This window comes from Pinus tabuliformis, chromosome 9 (genome assembly GCF_031772625.1).
Source record: "Pinus tabuliformis cultivar Carrire ecotype Pingquan chromosome 9, CPIR1, whole genome shotgun sequence".
Taxonomy (NCBI): Eukaryota; Viridiplantae; Streptophyta; class Pinopsida; order Pinales; family Pinaceae; genus Pinus; species Pinus tabuliformis.
This window is the reverse complement of record NC_142307.1, coordinates 1,823,439,169-1,823,465,691: the sequence shown is the minus strand read 5'-3', so window position 1 is coordinate 1,823,465,691 and position 26,523 is coordinate 1,823,439,169. Positions and strand designations below refer to the sequence as shown.

Genomic DNA, 26,523 nt, shown 5'->3' with positions numbered 1-26,523 from the left:
ATTTTGTATATATATATATATATAATTATAATTTTTTTAATATAAAAAATTTAATCTTCTTCCATAAATTTAATGTAACCTATTTGAAATGGAAATCTAAAAAATTAAACATTATAACTATTAAACTAAATTAATAACACTTATTTCACTTAAGTAAATTTAATTATAATTTCCAAACACATTCCAAAATTTAATGAACCGTAGCAAAATCAATTTTATAGATAAGAATCACCAATCTAGATGAGAATGACCATTCCATTTATAAATAGTATACAATGACCATTCCAATCATAAGTACAAATACCAGCGGGTGCATTAACATGTCACTATTTTCATTCATTCGAGAGTCCCCTTCATGACTGTGAAATTGCTTTTGAACTTTATGTTACGGTAGACCGTGCAACGTGCTCCACGTTGGAGGCATGGGCATATGGATGAATAGGGTGACAGAGGAACTGAATTTTTCATGTCACCCAAATTTTCTTTCACAAGATAAATGTCTTGTGCTTCTGCTTCTTCCTTCTGGTTGATGATTAACGCCGCATGTCTTTCGGAACCCTCTGGATTCTTTAAATAATCATAACGATCACCGTCATCTTGCACAACGAGGAGGAGACGAGACGAAAGAGGGGGAGGAAGGAGGGAAGGCAGGGAGGCACTGAAGGAGGTCGAGGGTTCGATTCTGGGCAGCTGCCATGTCTGCAGCAGTCTGCGGGAAGCGTCTGCCGCCTTTCGAGGACGTCCACGGATCGCCTCCCATTGTTGCGAAAAGACTGCGTTACACCTCCTCCTTCTCTCCTTCTGACAATCTCTCCAGGCTTATAGCCCTATTTCCGGCCATGGATCCTCAGGTCGGTATTCTTTTCATTCATTTGCCCGTATTTTGTTATAATTTCTTTACAATTATTGTAAATTAAACCCGCCCCCGCTGCACAGGGTTTCTTTTGCTGTGATTGCCCCCACCGGGATCCGTTCCCGTGTCCTTTCTTTCGAAACCCTGTTGGCTGTGAGGGTTTCTGCCAGTAATAATTTTAATTCAAATTGGATACGGTTTGGTTTTTTTCACGGCCTTCTCAACCTACTTGACAAGATTTTAAGGCACCCGTCCTACATTTTCTCAGAGCGAAGGGTCGCCTAGGAAATGTTTATTTGGGGTCTCTATCGGTTGCCTTCACTTATTTTTCAGGCATTTTTTTTTTAAGTTATGGAGAACTACATCTTAGTAAAACGTGCGTCTCTTATTTTCATTCGTAGATAGCAGTGTTGATCTGCCTTCCAGGACCGTGCAATTAGTAAGTAATTTAGTGATCTTTCATTGTCTGATTAATTAGGGTAAAGTGAGTTATATAATCTCTACTAAAATGGTTTAGGCCCTAGGTCCATCCCCATATATTGTTAAAAATAAAATATGTTTCAGTGAAGATAATAGCCATTTCACACATACTTCTCCGAATGTATCTTATATCAAGTTTGACTGAATTCGGTGCTTTTTTCTTCATTCTTAATATACATGCTGATCTACTTTGAGAAGTTTTTAGGGATTGTCATAATTATTGCATTTAAAAATATTTAGCCTAATTTAATTCCAGACAAGTGTTCTAAAGTGGCATATAGAATGTTTTGAACTCTTAAAACATGCCTCGCTTCCTGTGTGCCTTTAAACCATAAAGTGATTCTTAGGATGAAAAATTAACTTGGACTTGGGTTATATGGTGGGATTATGATCTATGCAAGGTATAGAGAGAGAGCTTGATGTCATATTCAGGCAAATTAGCTGTTACTTCAGTTTCCATATTTAAATTGTAGATTTTACCTCAATTTTACCCGTTTTAAGACAGATATGGTTATGTGATTTCTGCGGGGTTGATACTTGTATTCTCATTTAATGTTGGCCTTTTAGGACTATATTTTATTAGATGCTCATTCTCTTGTATGTAAACATGGTGTTTGGATTCTAGAAGAAATGTACTCTCTGAGTCCTAAATTTCCAGTTTTCGTTGTCAACTTTCCTTAAGCAGATGGTGTAGATTGAGTTCAATGCACATCAGTTTGGTCATTTGCAGCGTGCCTAGTTATGCAAGGCCACAGTCTATGGACATATTAATAATTTTAGAGTTGGTTGTATGTGTTAAAGAAATCCCAATATATGAGGGGTATTTGAAATGTGTTTTGAGTTAAAGAAATCCCAATATATGAGGGGCATTTGAAATGAGTTTTTTTATTAAGGTCAAGACTCGAGCTATTATATATGCCAGTCTTTTCAAGCCATAGTTTTCCAGCAGCTTTGTGGTGTTCTGTCCTAGTTCAAGACCGAACTGGCCTGATAGGCTGGTTTGGATCTGGAATGTTTCTCAAAAAATTTGGTGCCACAAACTCGCCATTATGACCAAGAAACCTAAAAAATCAAACAAAAAAGAAAAAATGCTCCGATCCTTGTCCAGTTCCAGTTCTGATAACTTTGTTTAAATCACCAATAATCTATATTTCCTATTGTGTAATGGTCTTAAAAATTGTTCAGCAAAAGTTCTAGAGAGACAGCCTTTCACATAAACCTCACCGGTTGTCTTTCACATAAACCGCACTGGTTTCATACTTCGCCACTCGTGTGCAAATACTTTGTAGCCCATCCATGCTTCAGCCATGATTGACATAGATCTTATCAAAGTCTGATCTTCTAGCATAAATCAAATTAAATAATTTTTTGCAGCCATACTAATCATTTTGCTTTCTTGTGGGTTTTTAAATATTGATTTGTGTTGTTGATTATTGGCTTGTGCTCTATATCTTGCCACCTGGAGAACTTTCCTTGGGTATGGGTACCCCCAATATTGCCAATAGTGTGGGTACTTGTTGCCAAAGTGCAGGTTTGGGTATGACTCATGAGCATGTCACTTTTCATCTCAAATTCTGATTTTTTGGTTTTGTAATTTTAAGGTGCCTACTTTTATGTTCGCATGTTCATAAGAAGGGAAATTTCACATATTAGTTTTGGAGCAAAATAAAGTAAAAATATGACATGAAAATGATAATTGGAAAACTATATGCCATTGGAAAGGAGATTCAATGGTGAATCCACTAGCATCAAGTCCACTACCTAACAAAGAGGAGACGAATGGATTTCACTACATGGAATTTGTAGATTCATGAAAATCTTGCAAATATGGGGAAGGTTTGATAACTTTTAAAACCTTTATTGATGATTCTACTTTGATTAAGGGCTTAAGTGGGAGTTTTAGAGACTCTGGACCAAACTTCTATGCTTACATGGGCCCTTGATTAGGGTTTTAGCCTTAGGTCATCAATTGAGGTTGATTGAGGTTTTAAACTGTAATTGAGGTCTTAAAACCTAGATCAAGGTTATCACTTGATGTAACTTTTATGAGAGAATTTTCACCCTTTTCACTTTTCTAAGAGTGACAAATGTGTGGATTTGCTCACTATTTTCATTCAATATAATCATTCATTGTTCATCCTTTTACATACAATATATAATTTGTATATATTTGTGTGTGCTATGTGTGCCACTTCTATTTACGCACGGTTGAGGATTTATAATACCTCAATCAAGGGTTTACAACACATCAATCGAGAGCTTAAGTAAGACTTTTAGAGACACTTGATGAAGGTTTTGTTCTTTCTTAAGCCTTTGTTAGTGTTTTAGGCTCTTGATTGAGGTTGATGGGGATTTGGAAGTCCTAATCGAGGGCTAAAGTCTAGATCAAGACTATTCCCTAATTGAGGGTTTATGAGTTAATTTTCACAACATTCACTTGTTAGAATGCATGACATAGATTCACCTACTATTTTCATTCAATGCAATCATCCATTTCTTTCAATATATATATATATATATATATATATAGATTGAAAGAAATGGACAACAGTGGTGGAGAATATAACATAATCTTGCCCAAAAGTGACTGGCAAATATTTCTTCAGAAAATCTTGTCCTAACAAAATGTTAGCACCAGTATCAAAACTATACAAAGTGACAAAAACCTGTACATCATTCAAGAAAATGGGAAATTCAGGAGCTATGTGACCTATTTCCATTAAATCACCAGTGATAGCCCTGAATTGGAGTTTAGTAGGCTGCCAATAATAATGTGGAATGGCTTTGTATTTGCAGCAGCTACTCATAGCACCAGAATCTATTTGAGCATCCAAAGTATAAGGTTTAATGCTAGGGACTTTAATTCTTATTGGAATAACCACTCTATCTCCAATGCCCATAACATTAAACAACTCAACATTTTTCTTTGGGGATATCTCTTCAATAACTGGAACATTTTTCACCAGTAAACTTGTTAATTTAGAATTACAATCATCATAATTAGAAATAAGTAATTGAAGCTTGGATGACAACTGTATCATTTCTGACCTTGTATGATGAATTGAAGATTCCAAATCTGTGATCTTTTTCTTGAGAGCATCAATTTGATTCATACCTGGAGATACGGAAATCTGCAAAGGTTTGAACATTGAATCGAACTCTCTTTCGATGAACTCATCCTCATCTCTTTCTTCTTCTGAAAATATTTCTTTTTTTTAGATGGCAGTTGTTTCTCAAGATTCTCAACTTTTTCGGTCAATCTTCTTCTTGCTGTAAATTGGACTGGATCTAACTGTGCGAGATCAGCTTTGACTACTGCAATCTTTGCTTGTATATCTCCTGAAGATTTTAAACTGAACATTTTAATATCAGGAATGAATGTTTCATCAGAATCAGATGATTCTGAATCAATTGTGCACCTGAACAGAGGAGAAACAAAGTCTTTGTGCACCAGGAAAGCAAACACGGCAGTCCTTCGCCTTCACAGCTCTCTACTAGCGCCTTATCGCCAACTTAGATTCGTGGACAGTAGCTCAGACAAATACAACTCAATGGAAAAACCAGACAGTATCAAATAGCTTGGACAAAGTACCAGATGGCTCCGATACCATTTCTACACAGAGTCATTCCAAAATAAAACATGCTCAGTTTCTATTAACTTCTCAGGTAATTACAGACATCCAAATATGAGAATAGCACTCCGTGATGCAAGCAGATCGAGAAAACTTCTCGCAGATGCAAAGCAGGGAGACTTAGTCTCAGACAGACTCAAAAGACTCAAACTAACATCACAGACTATAGAGTTAAAACTCCGTGGTGCAAGCAGATCGAGAGAACTTCTCGCAGATGCAGAGCAGGGAGACTTCACTCAGACTCAAACTTCTCAGACCCTCTCAAAATCCTCCCCCAAATGAACTTACAATGCTAGTATTTATAATATCCTAGCAGGTCATCCGGTGAAAACTTTTAGCGGGAACTTGAAACCAAACGAATCCAACTTTCGGCTAGAACATCATGCAAGATGTCTATCACGAAAGGACCTTGTACAAAAAGTAATGAACAGCTCTAAAGATTCGGGCAAGTGGGGACAACCACTTGTTATCTCGTCCCTTGGAGGCTAGGCCATATGGGGATCGAATCATGATATATCTAAAAACGAAAAGATGGCCGAAATCTAGGACATCGGCTCTTTTACAAAAGTAATTACACAGTGGAGATTTTATTCGGACTAAATCCCACGGAAACCAGAAAACAATATATGTATAAATATAGCAGGATAAAAGTAATTACACAGTGGAGATTTTATTCGGACTAAATCCCACGGAAACCAGAAAACAATATATGTACAAGTAAAGCAGTATATGGAAGGATATCATCTGAGTGATCCTTCCAATCAATCACTGTTAGCGCTGTCATTATAATCATGTGCATGAGTATCTGGGACAGCTGGATCAATATGACCAAGTCTGGTTTGGTTAAGTTCTATTAATTCATTAATTAGTTCTTCATTATCTGGAGCAAGCACTTCGTATGGTACAGATTCATCTAGCCAATATGGTGCGACATCTCTGGTACAACAAAAGAATGGAAATGTGTACATGAATGGAGGCATGTCTTGCTCGTCCACTGATATCAATCCTCTAAATCTGACGGAAAGTCTAAAGGACTCATCTTCTTCATTTGGAATGACAATTGTGTGGCAGTGGATGAACTCAAACTCTAAGACATAATAATTCTGGACAGCTACATGCATTTCCCAATGGAGAATTCTGACAAACTCAGCAAAAGTCCTATCAAAAATATTTTTAGCTCTGGGCAAATACCTAAACATAAATAGCTTAAACCATGGACTCCACCAATTGTTAGAAGGGTCTATAGCTGCTGCATAAAATATGACCTTAACCGAACCATGTATCCTAGCTCTCTGATGAATAGAGAAATAGTCTGATCATGTCCAGTCAATGTTTTGAATGCATCCAAAATAAACAACATCTGGTTCTCTAGACAATGCATAATAAACACGCCATGGCCTAATCCTATATGGTAACTCTTTTGTATATGACCATCTAGACTCTTCAGAGTCAAACCATTTTTGCAAAATGATCTGTCTCAGGCATAATGGTAAGATTAGGAACTGTTTTGAAAGACATTCTAGACAAAACTCATAATGACAGTTACTACAGACTGTGACATACGTGACTCTGCTAGACTTGACATGACTGGACTGACTTGTAGAAGCTTCATGCTGGTGAAGAGGTCTGAACATCTTGATCTCTTTGATTTCTTGAGCACCTTCTCTGGTAAGCATGTCAGCAAGATAATTTTCTGCACCAGACTTGTAAACAATATCAAAATCAAAACCTTCAAGCCATAGTGCCCACCTCAACACTCTGGTACTGCCTTGTTCTAACAATCTTTTGTTTGCCAGCATCTGTTTCATATGCTTTAAGTCTGTTCTGACAATAAATTTAACACTTTTCAAGAATAAGTGAAATCTCTTTTTTCCTCTCTTTATTGCAAGTATTTCCTTATGAGATTGAAGGATACTTTTTCTCTGTATCATCAAAAGATCTTGAGGAATAGGCACAAACCAGTTCTTTTATATATATATGGCACTTCTATTTTCTCTTTATGTTGGATTAGAGTATGAGCTGCAAAGTTCATAGGACATACTAGTGTCAACGAATGGATAGTTTGTAGATCACTTCTCACCTCTATGTCGAGATAGGTTGGAAGAAAGAGGTGATCAACTTGATGTGGCAAGCTTTGGATAAATCATGTAAAGCTTCTTGTGTTGAGTAATCTCCTTGCTTATGAAGAGTTCTGTCAAGATATTGAAGGAAGGTCGTAAGCGACCCATTTGACCCAATACAAACATTTATATCTCCCTTAGATCTCATAATATATCTGAAGTTGAAGTGCTTCTCAAACACAATCTCTTGTAGATGGAACAACTAGCAAATCCTCCTAGGGTGTTTTGTATATATTTTTTTTTGGTTCATGTGTTGAGACATGTTTGGGGGATTGAAGTTTCGATCACTTGGATGCACAAGGGGTTGTCAACATGTTTTTTGCCAATTGTGCTACCACTCGCAAACTCTAGGGTGTTTTTGTATTGTTTTGTATTGTTCACTTAGTTATTTATGCATCACTTTAACTTGCCCATTGACATTTTCTTTTCCAGATGTAATATACCTTTTTTTTGAGGAAAGAAATCAGCCTCCCTCTCAGTGCTAGGGCTAGGGTGAGGTTGCTGGTACTAGGCCAGTGTCACTTAAGAGTTACAAGGCCTGAAGCCAATACAATAATATTCAGAGGCATGAATCCATTGCAACAATATTTATCAGAGCATTATAACTCATCATGTCAGTAGGGGGGATTTGAACTGTGGGGTGGGGAAGATAACAACCATTCCACCCAATTACCCAAGATAACCCCAATTGACATGTAATATACCTACATGTATATTATTGCTATTTAATAAATATCATAAATGGATAACGATGTTGTAATGTTTTAATGATGTTAGATACATGATGAGTTGTCCCCCTTTATGAAAGGGCATGACTTGTCACTTGTCTTGTGTATTTATACATGTTAGGGCAAATCCATGAAGGTGTGTCACACATTATATTGAAATGTGGTGATAAAAGTTGATATTTTAGATATGTTTTAATTGAAGCACTTGAAACTCATATATGCCCTACGAATTTGTTGTGCACTAAAAATATAATTTGTAGGGAATTGTGTTACCTTTCTAATGATGTTATTTTTGAAAATCTTTAATGTCTTTTAATATGTAAAGTTTGCTTTTAATCAAAAGTTTGTACTTGCAAATTTATGAAGAAGAACAAGCAAAGGTGGAGAAAAATGTGCATTCTTTTAACATTGAAAATGAATTGGAGAAAGTTAACCAATGACTTGTTTACAACAAAATTTCATATTTAAATGTACAGTTAAAAAATAATAAATACGAGCATGATCTACATGGAATATAGTTTATCCCACATATTTTTAATTTCTTTTGAAAGAAAATACTTTCAATTATATTTTGAAATTGAGTAATTAATATTTGAATTGCATTTTATACAACTTTGTGTTCATAACAATTTCTTTGTCATGTTTATGTAAGCTAAAAAAGGTAGAAATACACTTTTGAAGAGTAAACATCAACGAGTATCCTGATTTCTACATTTTGGTTGTGTAATTTTTAAGATGCCTATATTTATCTTGGCATGTTCACAACAAGGAAAACTTAATGTATAAGTTTTGGAGCAAAAAATAAAATAAAACTATGACATGCAAAAAAGAGAACTATATGCCATTGGAAAGAAGATTCAATAGTGAATCCATTAGCATCAAGTCCACTATCTAACAAGAGGAGATTAATGGATTTCACTACATGAAATTCACAACGTCATGAAAATATTGCAAACATGGGGAAGATTTGATAACTTTTATACCCTTTATCGATGGTTATACTTCATTTAAAGGCTTAAGTGGGAGTTTTAGAGACACTCGATTAAGGTTTTGTGCTTACTTGGGTCCTTGATCGAGGTTTTAGGTCATCGCTTGAGGTTGATTTAGGTTTTAAACCATAATTGAGGTCTTAAAACGTAGATCAAGGTTATCCCTTTATCTAGTGTTTGTGAGAGATTTTTCACCGTTTTCACTTTACTAAAAGAGCGATATGTTTACGAATCACCCACTATTTTCGTTTAATATAATCATCTATTATTCATTCTTTTCCATATGATAAATATTATATATATATTTGTGTGTGCCACTTCTATTTACGCATGATGATAATACCTTGATCAAAGGATTTATAATACGTCAGTCATACGCATCAATTGAGGGTTGAAGTGAGACTTTTAGAGACCCTCGATCAAGATTTTGTTCTTCCTTAAGTCCTCGGTTAGGGTTTTAGGCTCTTGATTGAGGTTGACAGGGCTTTGAAAATCTAGATTAAAGCTCTTCCTTGATTTGAGGGTTTGTGAGTTAATTTTCACCACCTTCACTTTAAGAGACCCTCGATCAAGGTTTTGATCTTCCTTAAGCCCTAGATTAGGGTTTTAGTCTCTTGACTGAAGTTGATGGGGCTTTCAAATCTAGTTTAAAGTTATTCCGTGATTGAGGGTTTGTGAGTAAATTTTCACCACCTTCACTTGCCAAAAGACTTGACATAGATTCACAAATAAACTTGCTATTTTCATTCAATGCAATCATCCTTTTTTTCAAGATCTTATATATTTTATATATATTTTTGTGCAATATGTATGCCACTTATTTATGTGGGATTAGAGTACGAGCTACAAAGTTCATAGTACATACTATTGCCCATGGATGGGAGAGTTTGCAAAACACCTAGTACCTCTATCTCAAGGAAGAAGGAGGTGATCATCTTGGTGTGGTTGGCTTTGGATAAATCTTGTAAGTCTTGTGTTCAAGCAATCTTTTAGTTATGAAGAGAGCCCTTGGCGCCTTTGATCAAGACACTAAAAGGTGGTCATAAGCTGCCTATTTGACACAATACAAACAATTATATATCCCTCAGATCTCATAATCTATGGGCAATCTGAAGTTGAAGTGCTCCTTAGACTATCTCTTTTAGATGGGACAACTAACAAATTTTCCTAGGGTGTTTTTGTATTATTTTCTATTGTTACTCTTAGTTGTTTATGCATCACTTTAACTCACTCATTGACATTTTCTTTTCCATGCATTAAGTTTTAAACTTTAGAGTATTTCTTATTTCCATCTTGCTTTATTTAGTGGTGGTTCTTTGTTCTCCCACCATGTTTTGGTACTATTGAACTTAGTAGTGCCATTGCCCTATTTGTGTTCATTTATTGGACATTGATGAAACTATCTCATCTTTTCTCCACTTGCAATATATGGTGATTAAATGCAACATGGAGTTGGTGAGAACAAACTTTCCAATGACTAAGTTGAATTTTGAGGCCATTTGGTGAAAGATGCATGGTGTGGTAGTATCAATGGACATTAAGGTTCTTCTTTAATTGCAAAAAATATTCATGTGAGAAGGTCATTTTAGGACCAAGAGCATGGTTTAGCAGGGGTGGGGTGGTGTGAGAGATCTAAGTGACGTGGACATATTATTGGTATGTGTTTTCTTTGATTGCCCATTGATCTCTTGTTTCTTAGGTAGAGGGTGGCTAGGGGTGTTGCTCAAAATAAATGTTGGTGGACTAAAGAAGTGAAGAGGCTTTCAAGAACTAGTGTTTCCTTCACCTTAAGAGGCTTGTGGAGGTAATCAACTTTGGAGAACAAAGGGCCAAATATTGGTATCTTTCTCGTCTTGTTAATTCGCTCATTGAGTGTATTTTGTGAAGAAAAGTTTGAAAATGCTTTCAAGGTGCAAGAGGCATGTGCTAAATTTATTTTGGTTAATGGTTCCTGGGATGGTTCATTTACAATAGACCATATGCCACAACATGAACTCTCTCAATATAAATCCATTCAACTAGTAGTAGATTATGCTCCCAAACTTCATCTCTATGGAATGTAGTAAGTTTCATTATAAATTCAGAGATGCATCTTAGAAGAAATGCCTATAATCTGCATACAAAAACACTAACATTGAAGCATGGAAAGAGACCCATACCCTTGTTGAGTTGGGGTTGGAAGTGGGCTATAGGTTAAAGTTATAGCCTATGAACTAGACCTCCAAATAAGTAGAAGTTCTGGTGCTTTTCATCTTGTCATCTTTAAAGAAATTGAAATATGACAAAGCATTCTTATATGCATTAACTATCATGACCTTGGTTTTGCTAAGGTTCACAATGCCATATATTTGCCATCACAAAAGTTGGTGAGTATTCAAGTTGCCTCTATAGGCCCTTAGGGGAGGTGGAAAAGATGTGATTTAAGAGGTATCTCATTAATGTGTTCTTTTTGAGATATGTGCGACTCATCAATGTAAGTTCCAAATAAGGTTGATAAGAGGTGGCACCCTTATTTGACCCTAATGGTGGTCATAATGAAAGTTATAAAGGCTTTATGATGTATGAATCTATCCTATGGTTATTGTTATAGCAAAATCTAGTAGGCCTAGTTCCAAGCCTCACTAGGGAAATCTAAACCTTATGGTAGTGAGTGGTTGACCACTACTGTCACCTCAATGACCTTGCTTCAGTGGTATTAGTGGTGAATTAAATCCCACAACGTTGGCTTCCCTACATAGATCACCTAAAGGACATTCAATAAGGTTCAAGGTGATGTAAGGTCTAATTCTTGGGATAAGGTATGGACGAAGCCTAGAAGGCTAAGATAATCTTTACCAGGGTTCAAGTACTCTATCCTTAGACCTCTTAAATATGCTAGCAGGTTGTTGTAAGTGAGGGTTTGAGAGATATTCAATGATATGGTATGTAATGCCATATAACAACTAGAAGAAATAGCCTTATAAGCATAGATTAATGAAGGATTAAGGGTATCAATTAGGCATGCGAGGTTTAGGGTAGGAAAGTAAGTTTCTATGGCTTAAAAAACATGCATAAAACAACAACAAAAGAGATACATCAATCCTAGTTTTAGGGTTTTACCATTCAATTAATGCTAGATTTTTCCATTTTCAAGTATTAAATGCAATCCCCATTAAGAGGGCAATAACACATCAAGTAATATTCAAAGTCACAGGGCACGTCCCTCAGGGTCACGTGTCCCGTATTTGATGTGTCAGACACGAGATACAACCGAAAATGTGTCCAAAACGGTTTTTATCGTGTCCTCCAATCGCGAGATGCGTTTTCGACGTGGTGAAAACGTGCCCTAACGTTTTTGCCTCTTAGGACACATGTCCCACGAAAATTCACTCATAAAGCCCATGCATGATTTGTTTTTTTGTTTTTTTTCGGTCATTTTTCGCCATCAAAGCTCGCTGGAGTCACTGCCAAGTTTGAACTTGTTCATTGTTTGCTCGCTGGGGTCGCAGTTGTGTTGTGTTGGAAATTCCTTCGACAGTTCCCAACTGTCAACTTCACATCGACTTGGGTCTTGGAGAATAGTGTTCATCATTTGGAGCTCGTGGTTTGGAGCATAAATTTCTTGTTTTGGAGCATGTGGGGGTCAGGTTAGCATTTTCTTGTATTCCATATGCCCATATCTATATAATTTGTATCAATGTATTCAAGTGCCTTTTCAGGTGTTGACTGCCAGTCACGATTTTTAACTTTTGAAATAGCTTTTTTCATGGTCTCTAGCTCGATTCATTTGCTTGTTCTATAAATATCCATCCACAAACATTTCCAATGTTTTGAAATTTGGTTTTCCTCCTTTTTCTAAAACATGTTCAAGAAAAGACTCTGTGGCCTGCTTTTTAAATCATTCCTTTTGTGATAAAGGCATCAATTAGTACATTGGGAACTCTAATATCATAACTTAGGTCATCGAATTCCCACTCTTCAAAACATTTTTCGGCTCCCTGCATATCTCCAAGTTTGACCAATGAAGAAAGCATGCATATATAGCCATTGTGTTGTTTTAATTGCAAATTTCAATGGCTATAGAGAGTTGACTTAAATATATAGGGCTCTGCCTAGTTGAGTATGTCTTGCAATTTCCCACATTTTCCGGGATGTGCAACTTGAGTAAGTCAGATTCATAAACTAGTCAACAAGAGAGCTAGAACTGTCGAGAAAGAAATATTAGTGTCTGATGTCACATGTGCAATATGTAGAATGCCCTGTTGAGATCCTTGATTTGGTCCTCAATATGTTTAATAAGTTAATAACATGGAGATTCAAGAATGAATATTGAATTGTGAGTAATGAATGTCATTGATGTAGTAAATTAATAAACTAATACTATATTTTAGTAACGTAATATGGATCAAGAACTATATATATATATATATATAAAACGTGTTCCTCGTGTTGGAATTTCTAAGTCTAACTGTTAGAATCCTTCATGTACTTTTTTGATTTATTTCTTCCTACTTGTTCTGTTAATTAACAAGTTATTTACCATGTAAATACTAAAAATAGATACAAGTACATGCTCAACACATACAAATCATCAACTAAAGGAAAAACAAGAACACAAGTGACACCGTTATTTTTGGACTAATGTCCCTGGAAAAACCTAATGCGGGAAAACTGGTGCAACTATCTGAGGGTTTTATTATTAAGCAGTTTCAGAATACAATCTGGGTGCTAGAAATGGCTCACCCAACAGAGAATGCTCTCGATAGTAGTACCTCTCAGTCGAAGACAGATATTCCGGTTAAAAACCCCGGATGAACAATCCCACAACTCTCAGCTCCAATCTGCCCCACTAAATCTCCCAACGTCTGCCTCTAAGGACTGCGTCAACCTCTCTGGCCCAGTGTCAGCCCAACTAGCCCTGCGTCAGCCTCTGGAGGCTATGCATCACCCACGCTGGCTCTCCTCAGGCACTGTGCAGCTCTTGGTTGTCTCTGCGTGGCTTCTGGCTAGCTTTGCGTGGCATCTCGCTGGCTCTGCGTCCCTCTCTTCCAGTTTCTGCACTGATGCTCCCGGTACCCGCTCTGCATATCGGCTTCTGTATTCATTGCCCCTCAGCTGCAACTCTGATCACTCCTTTGATTTCCTTAGCAAGCCCTGCCCCAAAAACTCAAATTCTTGATCATCTCGGTGTGTTCTCCAAGTGATCCTCAAGCCTCCTCTTATACTTTTTTTCGCTGACAATTCAATGGCCGAGATTAAGTCCCTAATCAATGACTAAGATTAGATTTGGCTTGATCCATGACTTTTGGACCATTTTAACTCAGTTTTATTAATTCACATTAATATTTTATTTTCCCTAAGTTTAGACTTAGGGACTACATTAAAAATATCAATTATTTTAGTATCTCCCAAACTGGTTAGATTCTGCCCAAACTATTTCTGGGTATTGGAGATCTCATGTGCTTTAGCCTCTCCACCAATTTTCGTGGCTAGAGCACATCTGATGTTACCCCAAATCAACACTCCCTCTTAGCGAGGTCTGTGCTCTGTTAATACTCCTCATTGAGCATCACCCTGATCATCCGGCATCAGTCCTTGTGCTGATGCTAGGCTTGTTGCCCAACATCCTCTGTACTGCCGCATCATGTAATGCTACCCATGGCCCTGCTACTGCCACTGCTGCATCTGTACAACAACTCCCTCTGCATTCGTGCTGTTGCCCATGGCCCTGCCACTGCCACTGCTGCATATGCACTGAAATCCCTCTCATCATGTTGCATCGTGCTGCCTATAGCACTGCCAATGCTAACTGCTGCACTGCAACTTAGTTACTGAGAAGTATGTAATTGAGCTCCCAACTCTGGCATCTCTATCAGTTCTGCTAATCCTCTTCGGGCTCCTGTAGCAAGGTATAATCCAAGAGGTTGGGTACCTCGAGGATCTTGCCCCCCATCGCTTGTAGCCCATTTGACTACAACTTGATGTCTCCCCACTTCCTCTCACGAGGTGCATGAGCACTCATGGCACAGTCATCATCTGTCTCCACTTCTTTCTCCGCCCTTGCTGGCGCAACCTTGGTCTCAAAAGCCTCTCCCTTGCTCTTCTTCCTTGGACACTAGCTCGCATAATGACCCAGTTCCCCACAGTGGAAACATTTGACCTTGGAGAGGTCCTTCTTCTTTCGTTTCTCCTGCTTTCCCTCAGATGCTAGGGCAGCATCCTCCTCTTCCTCCTTCTTGATTTTGACCCCCTTGCTACTGCTTCTTGCCTTGGTTAGCCTTCTGATCTCTTCCTGACAAAGAGCTGCCCACAGTTCCTCCCAATCTGGAAGGGTCGATCTGCCCAGTATGCTTTGGACAAATACCTCCCAGTCCTTTGAGACTGCGTTCAATGCGGTCCTCACCATTAATTCCTGATTCGGCGTGGCCCCTATGGAAGTCAGTTGATCTCGGATCTCCTTCAATTGACTGAGGAAGATGTCGATTTGTTCTCCTTTCTACATCTGATATGACTGCGGCTGATTTTCTAGTAGCATCTTCCTCTGCACGAAAGTATGCTAATACAATTTCGTTAGGGCCTCCCACATCCCATTTGACGTGTCCTTTTCGACAATATGTGGTACTACATGGTCCTTGACCCCGTTAAGGATGATGCTCTTGGCCCTCGACATTGCCTCCTCGTACTTATCGTTCTTAGCCGGGTCAACTGGGATTGCTATCGTTTTCAAGGTGAAGTCCTTGAGACGATTCTTGTCTAGAACAGATAAGATCATGGCCTTCTAGACTACGAAGTTTGAGGTTCCGTCCAGTCTGTCCTGATCTCTTACCCCCTTCACTGCCATCTCGCTGCTCCTTTTTCGACTCTGCTTCACTCCTGGAAGTTCTCGGTGTGACTCCCTCTGAGCCTCGATTTCCCTCCTGGAAACCCCTCTGCCAATGTCGAGATGCCCCCACTTCGATCGTTAGTGCAACTGCACCACTAATTCGGATTTCTTGGCTAGAAATCCTCGGTAGCAACTCCCTCCTCCTTGGTCTTGCCCTGGTAGGTACTGTTTTGACCATAGTAACCCACCAGCTTCACTCGACAACTTCTCCACAACCTCCTATGCCCCAACAAACTGAAGGTTAGAGCCTCTAGACTCTGCACAATCCCGGCACCAGCAAAATCTGCACCTCTTGGCCATAGGCGTCAATCCTTCCTGACTGAGAAAGATGATCGGGCACTGCGTAGGTTAGGTCTGCTCCTTTCTGCCACTGCGCTGATCCATCTCTTGGCTCAAACTTGATGATGCAGGCACTACATCACCCCTTCGTTGTTGCTTTTCTGCTAGGAACAACTTTTATCACTCAGGACAGCTGTTTTTGTTGCTGTTGCTCTGCTCGGCTGATGCCCTAAGTTCTCCTGTGATTTGCAACCACGCTCTAATACCATGTTGGAATTTATAAGTTTAACTGTTAGAAATCCTTCATGTACTTTTCTGATTTATTTCCTCCTACTTGTTCTGTTAATTAACAAGTTATTTACCATGTAAATACTGAAAATAAATACAAGTACATGCTCAACACATACAAATCATCAACTGAAGGAAAAAGAAGAACACAAGTGACACTGTTATTTTTGGACTAATGTGTCCAGAAAAACCCAATGTGGGAAAACCAGTGCAGCTATTTGAGGGTTTTATTATGAAGTAGTTTCAGAATACAATCTGGGTGCCAGAAATGGCTCACCCAATAGAGAATGCTCCCAGCAGTAGTACCTCTCAATCAGAGACAGATATTTCGGCTAAAAACCCCGGATGAACAATCCCACAGCTCTCAGCTCCAATCTGCCCCACGAAATCTTCCAGCATCTCCCTCTAGGGACTGCGTCAGCCTCTTTGGCCCAGTGTCGGCCCAACGTCAGCCCAACTAGCCCTCCGTCAGCCTCTGGAGGCTTTGTGTCAGCCTCTAGAGCCTCTGCGTCACCCACGCAGGTTCTCCTCAGGCACAACGCAACTCCTGGCTGGCTCTGCGTGGCTTCTGGCTGGCTCTGCATGGCCTCTAGCTGGCTCTGCGTCCCTCTCTCCCTACTTCTGCGCTGATGCTCCTGGTACCCTCTCTACCTCTTTGCTTTTGTATTCACTGCCCCTCAGCTGCAACTCTGATCACTCCTTCGATTTCCTCAACAAGCCCTGCCTCAAACTCGAATTGTTGATCAACTAGGTGTGTTCTCCAAGTGACCTTGAGCCTCCTCTTATACTTTTCTCATTGACAATTCAACGACCGAGATTAAGTCCCTAATCAATGGCTAAGATTAGATCTGGCCTGATCCATGACTTTTGGACCATTCTAACTCAATTTTATATTAATTCACATAATATTTTATTTCCCCTAAGTTTAGACTTAGGGACTCCATTAAAAATATTAATTATTATAATATCTCCCAAACTGGTTAGATTATGCCCAAACCATTTCTGGTTATTGGAGATCTCATGTGCTTTAGCCTCTCCACCAATTTTTGTGGCTAGAGCACATCCGATGCTACCCCAAATCAACACCTCGTGTCCTGTTTGAAGGGTTGTTGTGTCTCGTGTCGAATACTTGTATTTACGTGTCCTCTGTGTCTCGTGTCCTCGTGTCATGTGACTTAGGTAATATTGCTATTAGACACAATTTCGAGAAAAACCAAAAGTTTTGCCCCCAATCCCAATCCTAGATACCTAGAAATTAGAGAGGAGATAAAATATGTATAGAGAAAAGGTTAATCAAGACCTCCTAGACTAGTGACTTGATCTAATTGGGCAATGGAGTCTTTTAGGGCTAATTCTCAGAAGACAACATGAAGAGGGTGAGAGAGCAATATTCTCTACTTATAAACCCTAGCGACTTCCTTAGATGGGAGATTTTAAGTTCAAGAGATGCACATTTCAAAGTTCTCTTGAAGGATTCAAGGAAAACAATTTCACATGCCATTTGACATACCATGAAGAATCAAGATTTCAAGAATAATGTTGCAATTTTAACATGGCACATGTGGAAATGCTAATTCACATTAGATAGCATGCAAAAATCGAAGAAGTATTCTCATACAAAATTTCTTTGTAAAAGACAATTTGCTTCATAAATTTACATTGCAGCTAAGTAGAAAAGACAAAATAACTAGTGCGCACTTCCAAAGAGAAATAAGTGTGATGAATGGTGATGATGAATAAGTGAGTGAGTCACCCCTCTTTATTTGAGAGCAACCAAGTCTCTTTTCACTAATTTTACAAGCAAAAGCACTAAAACAAGTTTACTTGAGCGTTCAACTGGGTCAAAGGTCACAAGATGACCTTGAGATAGTTTTAAAACATAAAAATTTCCAAACATAACACACGTGATCTCTACCATCTACCATCCTCCAAGAATGGTAAAAAATGCATCAAGTGAGGCAATGGTCCAAGAGTGCTCGCTCAAATAAATGCTCAAAGTGCCTATGTACATTTCCAGAAGGCACCTCTTCAACCGTGATGTCATTCCAAAGGAGGCCTATGTCACCCTTCCAAGGCATGTAGGAGTGATGTGGCACCATCTAGGGCAAGTGTCAGCATCAAGGAAGGATGTGCTAGCCCTCCCAAGTCGTTTCCATGATGACCATATTCAGTTGGGCTTTGTAACAAGGCATAATCCATCAAATAGGGTGAAGGCCAATGCGAGGGCATCCTGGGCCCATCTGTGCACATCATTAAATAGTCCAATGCCCAAGCTTTCAAGCTCAACCCTTTATCATCTAGAGGCAGTGGGCACATCAAGAAGTTAGGGCCACAAAGTCATCTATGTTGGAGAATGGTGAAAAGTACCCCCGGGAAGTTGTTGGAGAGGAGTCTAGCTATTCTTCAAGGGATCTTTGTTGTATGTGTGATACCACATGAATAAAACCTCTTAAGATCAACTTCATTGGGGACATAAAACCACTAAAGCATCATAATGGACCATATTTAATGCCAAGGGCCTAAAAATACTTCACAAAACTCACCTTCAAATGTGTAACTAGTTCGAGACCTGTAAACAAGTCACCTCACTTATGATAGGGATGATTAGGTCAACAACCCTATTAGGTGGTTCTAGCCCCCAAGGGGAGTGACATGTCCCAAGTTGACCCATCAATCCATAAATGTGAGTGATATGGTGGTCATGGAGTGGGAGAGACTCCAAGGAAGATGTCACAGCCATGTGACCAACTAATGGGGTTCCAACATCTTGAGTGTAATGTTGTAAGGTGGGAACAATCGTGGTGGCATGAGTTACCTCTTTCCTGAGCCTGCGTTTTCAACCCTTTGGTGCGCTTTTTACTTTAGTGAGTTATCTTTATTTGGTGCATAACTTAGGATCCCCAGCTTCTGTTGTGCTTTTCCAATACCCCTTTTAAGATGTAGTAGTTTGTTGCTCAATAGGGTTGGTACATTCAATAGTTCCTTTATTTGATGAAGCATTGAATGCTTGAGGAATTGGGTGATGGCTAATGAGGGGGGTACAACTCATGCTAGGCTTTTGTGCACATGATAAATAAACTGTAGCCATATTTTGCATTTTATGTTTTCTTTCTTTGGTGGCTTTACATGCTTTTATCATTCTTTCAACCACATCAATCTGTGGGGTCAAGTTTATGGGCCCTAACTCAAAGATTTGGATATAGTGCTAATCCCAATGACTAATGACTATCAACCCAAATAATGGAGATGGATAATCGAGAAAGATGCAAAGTGGTAGGTAAGGATTACCTTGGACGCAACATATTAGTTAGTGCCTCCCCAGTAGTGCCCACTACTGTTCTTAAACCATAAGTTCCCATATGAGTTCCCACTAGACTAGGGTCAAATATGAACCTCTTAGGTGAATTGTGGAAACAAGGACATAATTGAGCGTTATCAATCATCCAATTTGCCCCGTGATTCATATTAATATGCCCATAACATTAAATGAGAGCACATGATTGCTAGAATGGTTAGAGTACTTGTTGATAGATGACCCACCTTCCTTCAAGAAGCATGTTAGGTGGGAGAACTATGGCATAATGCTATCTGTTGACCATCATAGGGCCGTTGGTTTGCTGTTTGTCAAGTGTGGAGAAAAAATTCCCCTATGGGTTTACCCACTTTTGGTGGGTAACAATTATCGTAGAGCATCCTTACGACCATGGTGAGAGACTTAGAGATGCCATTGTCACATAATCTCTAGAATAAAGGTTCTCTCGGAACATAATCAAAGCCTTCGAAAAATCCATAAAGCAACAAAAGACTTCGGAATAACATTTTTTAGCCTCCTCAACAATGGCCTGTAGGGTAAAGATGTGGTGAGTTGTCTATTGTAGAATCTACTTTTCCTTTAGCTGTAAGTTTTTTTTCTCTTAATGTCTTTAGCCACAAGTTTAGGTCTATAACATACAACTTGGCAGAGTTGTGCGTGATCATAATAGTACATTAATTATTTGGATTTGAGGTGTTCCTTGATTTAATGAAGTGGATGATATGTTGTGACCATGAAGAAAGAAAGCTCGAGCAAACTACACTATTTAATAGATTGACAATATGAAATGCAAGATAATCATTATCATGCTTGAGAAATTTGACTTGAAAATCCTCCTCATTTGATGCTTTGCAATTGCTCAAAATATAGAGGTCTCTTAAAATATCTCTTAGGGCAACTAAGCAATGAGGAAGTGGGGAGAGGGAACAAGGATTGAGGTTTGACTTTAGGGGGAAGTGGTATGCGAAATCCAAGAGTGGTAGTGAAGTTTGATGGAATAATGTATTCTTTATGAAGGAGGGTGCATTGGAAAGTTTTAGGGAAAGTGGGAAGGGATAAAAGTTCACTACATTATTAAAGTGATCTACAATATGGAATGCAAAAAGATGCATACTGTTGACCACTACGTGTCAACGACCCATAGCAGTACACCCCCTTTTTCGCAAAAGGGATAACACTTGATCGATGTGTCTGCGTCGTCCACCTATTATCATCAGCCTGATTGTCATGTTATAATGTAGACCCATTCTGCATGTATATGATGTAAATAATTTCAGCAGATTTGTGTCATGTAATTGCCTAGGTAAACCTATTTTTCTGGTAACGATCTACATTCCGGGAGGTTTTTTGTCTCATCGATCCATTCTCGGATGGTCGGCAGAGTTTTCCTTTAGCCCTTCACCCCAAAGTCAGAATGAATTTTGTCACTAGGATCTTAGGCGAGTCCTAGTGTTATAGATCGAGTCTGTGTAAAAGTGATTTGGGAATAATCTTAACTATTTGGTTAAGTTATTTTATTACAAATTGCTTGATCTGCTAGATTATATTTTGTTGTCGCTAAACTAGGTAATTTGTGAGGGTTTTTTGCAAATGGGTTTTTTCCCTTGAGATGTAAAAATTGTAAAAATCATGATGTAAAGTGTCTTGAGGGTTAGAAAAATAATTTATTCCTTCATAGGTTAATTAACTAAAATTTCTGGCCAAAATTAATTAAAATCCTAAGCCAGAAATTTAATTAATTATAGGTCCTAGGTAAATTTAAATATTCCAAAGGCAAGATTTGTGGGTTCTTTAAAAATTAAATTTTAAGAGGTCTAGGGACTAAGGTTAATTGATTATTTTGCTAAATTTTAAGCCTTTGGTCCTTGGGGATAAGTCAAAGTCAAAATTTTGAGGAAATTAATTCAAAAATTTAATTTTTGAATTAATTAAAATGCATTTAATTGAAAAACTCGAAATTTCCTCAATAATTAAAATTTCAACGGATGAGATTAAAAGAAATTTTGATCCTCATCAACGGTCGAGATTTCTTTGACAAGGATCACTCGAATTAGCCGTTGGAGGATTTATCTTTAAATAGGAGGTCATTTTGTCAGTGAGGATGATCCGATCTTTGAATCATGTACTAAGCTCTCAAGCTCTCTTGTATACTTTTTTGAATTAATGCAAAAGTTTTTGGGGTTTCAACGTGCTGTAGTGTTCCTCTTCATGAATTTATGGCAACATTGTTTTAATTTCTACTTAATATTATGTGAAAACTATCAATCAATAACTCTCTTAGAATAATCTGAATACAGGTATGTTATTCAGTTTGTTGGATTGAGGGTAACATTTTTAATTTTGATTGAAGTAGCAGGTATCTCTATTTCTTCATAATTTTATTGTTGTTCTATTTCTCTACTTGATTTGATGGTTGATCTAATGTTTGCAAAAGATCTCACAGGTTCTCATTGAGCGTTTGGGGATAGTCTTCGGTTGGACCAGCCAACTCTCAACACATATTTTCGGAAAAGCCTACTTCATATAAGCCTAAGGATTTATCTAACGATATATATATATATATATATATATATATATATATATATATATATATTTTGTTCTTTTCTGCATGGTGTTTTTGGGCTAGTACCTCTCTAAAATTTTAAAATCTTTTAAATATTTTGTGGAAAAATTGATAGATCTGGCTATTAAGAGTCTTAGATTATCAAATCTAGGGGCAGAGTTGGATTCATACTCCTCAGATTTGATAGATCTGTAAATTATTTGTATAGATTTGTAAATTATTTCTATACATCTGTTATTTACTTGTATAGATCTGAAATTTTATAACATAATTTTGAATTTTAACACTTGAATTTTTGGGATTTTCTCTATTTTTGTACATATTGGGTATTGGGTTTTTCTCTTTTCAGTTGTGCAGGAATAGATTTGAGAAATCAACCAGGAAAATTTTCAGATCTGAGCTAGATCTAGACCTTGGAGGGCAAGATCTGGGCTCAAAGATTGTTTGCAAGAATAGGTTTGAGAAATCAGCCAAGTAAAACTGTAAATCTTCAGATTTGAGCTAGATCTAGAACCTGGAGGGAAAGATTTGGGCTCAGAGATTGTTTGCAGGAATAGATCTGGGAAATCAGCCAAGTAAATCTTCAGATTTGAGATTTTTTCAAGCAGATCTGGGGGTTTTGAGATAGATCTAGGCCCTGGAGGGCAATATTTTGTCCCAAATATTTTTACAGGGCTAGCCATTAAAGATTTTGCAATAAATCTGAAGATCTAAAGCAAAATATTTTTTTTGTTCAGAATAAAGGTTTCAAGTTTTGGGGCTCCCAAGCCCAGATCTGCCTTCTCCTAGCCCAACGCTAGTTCTATTGGGCCTAGTGCTAGCTCTCATTGGCCCTAGATTCCCTTGCTCCATTTCTGATTTGAATATTTGATTTTCTGAAGCTAATCATTGGTGGGTTTTTGCAGAAAATTTGGTAAAAAATTGTGTTTCAGGTATTGAAATTTTTTTGGGCAACTTGGGCAAGTGATATTCAAGGCCTAGGGCCTAAGGGTTTGATCTCTAGACCATTTTTTTCTTCACTGTTTGCTACAACAGTCATATACCTTTCTAATAGTGGTGAAAAACACATCTAAGTAGTTTGAAATTAACTAAAAAATTGTTAAATACATTAATAAGTCATTTATGTTTGATATGTATGAAGAATTTGGCCTATATTTACATTTTGGGTCACCATTATCTCTGAATAATTCTGTTTTTGAAGTCTAAAATATAACAGTGGAAAAATTTCATGTGGGTTAGCCTAAAATCAGTTCCTAAGTTGTCTAATACATAAAGGAATTAATTTCTTGAGTTGGGCATTCATCATTAGGCTTATTTCATGTTTTAATTGTTGGCTGTAATAAGTATATCAGATCTGATATAATTCCGGAAACCACATCATAATAGGTTGAAATTTTTTCATAATTCATGTGGGCAAGTTTCGAAAAATTTCGGTAAATTTTTGTCATAAAGATATTATTGATAGCTTACTGTTTTCATTGCCATATTGCTGTTGTCATAAAGTTTTTTTTACTGCTGTCCTAAAAATTAATTTCTGAAAATTAAGTACTCTATTATGGAATTGTGATAAAATGCATATCCTTTGTTTCATATACTGAGTGTTTTTTGAGCATCTGATGTTTTTGTTCTCTTTGAGCTCACTGTATTAGGAAGATTTTGAAATAAGCTGGTGTTTTAATTGTAATATCTTCAAGAGTTTATCTTTTAAGTCTTCATCCATAAAGCGAGCATTTCATTTGGGTAATTGAGGGCTTTTTGCGACATCAGTGTTTTCCCATCTTCGAGTCTAACCTCATCTCATCTTTCGGTGCATTTGCATATAAGTTAACTTTGCATAGATAAAATTTACTTCCAAGCGTAAGCTTGGTTGATAGACAGATAGATCTCCATCCGTCATTTCTTGAGAAGCATGTTTAAATAGTATTTAAAACGTGACCTTGCAGTCATTAGAGCCACAGTTCTCTGCAGCGCCGGAAGCACCGGGTATGTTAGAATTTTAGGAGAGGTATCGTTAATCACACCTTAGTGTGCTTCTCTTGATCTTCTCTCTGCCAATTACTACGAAATCAGGCTCAACACAGAAAGGATTGAAGGGTTCACATTTAAATAGGCATTGAACTAAAATTAACCAAGATTCTTGCATCTCACATTAGTTTTAGGATCTGCATTTCATATAAAATAGTTATTCATCTAAGCAGCAGTTGCTAATCGATTACTTGGTTTTAATTCCCCTAGCAAGATCGTTGTCTCCATAAGGCACTGGTATCAATCGTTTAAAATCTAATCAAATCCTATAAGCCTTGCTAAATCTTAATCAAGTACTTGATCGCTTCACTGTGTCTCCCGAATTGGTTGGTTCCCAACTAGTTCTTCTTCATTCCATTTTTCCATAGGGTTTACCCCCCCTAGCTTGTTGTAGGGAGACAACTTAAACGGAGAGATTGGGGATCAGGGTGACATCCCCCGATTTGAACCGTTGTCGCGGTGCCTAGACATTCTATGCGACAACACATACCATGCTTGAGAAACTTGGTTTGAAAACCTTCGAACATGATGCCTTGTTATTGGTCAAAATCTAGAGAACCCTCTTTGTTGAGGGGTTGGGGGTGAGGGAACAAGGATCAAGGATTGATCTATAAAGTTATAAAGGGAATTGGTATGTGAAATCCCAGGGTAGTAGTCAAGTTTAATGGAAGAGTGGATTTCTTAAAGAGGAGGGTGCGCTAGAAAGTTTTAGGGGTACTGTAAAGGGGTAAATTAAGTTCATATCTCATGTCTCATTTCCTCTGCTAGAGGAGATGTTGTTAATCTCTCTATACATATTAGACAAATAATGGGTCATGGTTGAAATCAAAGTGGAGATGCATATGCATTGTTTTGCATTCATCATTGTACCACAACTTCATGGGACAATTGCTTGGGGATGAATGGGTTTATTGTGGTGGATGGTGTGGGGATAAGGGTCTAAGACAAATTTCCAGAGGATCTTTGAGAATAAGTCGTATCTGGTCATGGCTGTATTATGGGAAAGAGAAAGTGGAGAAGTGGGGAATAAGTTGGGAGGTGCAAAAGGTATTGACATTGACATATTTGATATCAAGTCAATTATAGTGCATGTGTTGTCATATGGTTGAAGGGGATTGATGGTGGGTGGAGGTATCCTTGAGGGCAAAGGAAACATAGGTTTGGTCAACAATAATCCACCAAAATAGTGCCTCTGCTATGAGGGATAAATGTATAATTGTTGAAATTTGTGTAGTAGGAGAACCATTGAAAGATAAAAGAGAATTGTGAGATTCTCCTAGTTGGGAGAAAGGTGTCTCCCATATGCTGCGATGGGGTTGATAACATTTGTGGGATCTGTTTTGTAAGCCAATTACATTGAGATCTAGCATGTGAATGCAAAGTACATCTGATCCAAAATGGATCTGGAATAGACTTCTGAGTCTAAAAATCTTTCTAACAGAGGAAAATGAAAGTCAAAGGATGTTCTTGGGAATAGTCTCATTGCATAGATCTCTTCATTCTGAATCTAACGCAATTTGAATGGGAAAAGACGGACTTCAAATGAAGAAGTTATTGTAAAAAAGAAATTTGCCCACTGTCCTTTGAAAAGGAGGCAATTTCTTATAAATGGGACTTAATGGAGAATATGCATTCCTTAAGGAAATATCGCATCGGAAAGGTTCTAAGGGAGGACTTGGACCAAAGGCCTTAAGGACCCCCGATTAGTGATCTCCGATGTATCGCATTAGAGGAAGGCCTGCCGATTCCTTTGTAAATTGTCCTTGTTCTTGAATCATTTGTGCCACGCTGTAAGCGGGCATTTTGTAACAATGATGCGCTGTAATAGGAATGCATTATAGACAGAGAGTGGCAGAGCCAGATGGCCAGTGGCAGAGCCATAAAGCCAGAGAGCCAGAGGGCTAGTGGAAGAGACAGAGGAATGATTACACACAGAGAAATGGACAAGAAGCTGCAAAGCCGGAGGGATGCCTCACAAAATCCAGAGAGCGCAATTGAAAGAGAAAGTTTTGGAGTCGCTTGGAGGTCGAGCGAAACCAGAAGCTCGTGAAAGCCGAGAAGCCACCAGAGATTGGGGTGATGGCAAAGGGGTGATTTCCCAGAGAGCTGAGCGCAACAGAGTTGCAGAGCGCAGAAGGCTAGAGAGCCGTAGATTCGCAGAGTGCCACCAGAGGTTGGGCGGACAGCGAAAGAGCCCCCAGAGGTTGGGAGGACAGCGAAAGAGCCCCCAGAGGTTGGAGGCTTGACAAGAGCCCGGAGCCCGGAGCCGAGAGCCGGAGCCGAGAGCCGAGAGCTAGGGCTGAGAGTCAAGAGCCGGAGCCGACAATCAAGATCCGGGGCTGAGAGTCAAGAGCCGGAGCCGAGAGCCAGAGCCAGGAGCCGAGAGCCAAG

At 38.4% G+C, this 26,523-nt stretch overlaps 1 protein-coding gene across 1 annotated transcript in view; it reads left to right on the top strand.

Moving 5' to 3' along the window:
* The first annotated feature begins 324 nt into the window (after positions 1-324).
* Positions 325-26,523, top strand: part of LOC149156081 (uncharacterized) — a 50,398-nt gene continuing 24,199 nt past the window's right edge. Inside the window, exon 1 of the mRNA XM_089437885.1 lies at positions 325-851. Coding sequence (XP_089294011.1) covers positions 696-851 — 156 coding nt within the window. The 5' untranslated portion in view covers positions 325-695. The remainder of the gene's footprint in view (positions 852-26,523) is intronic.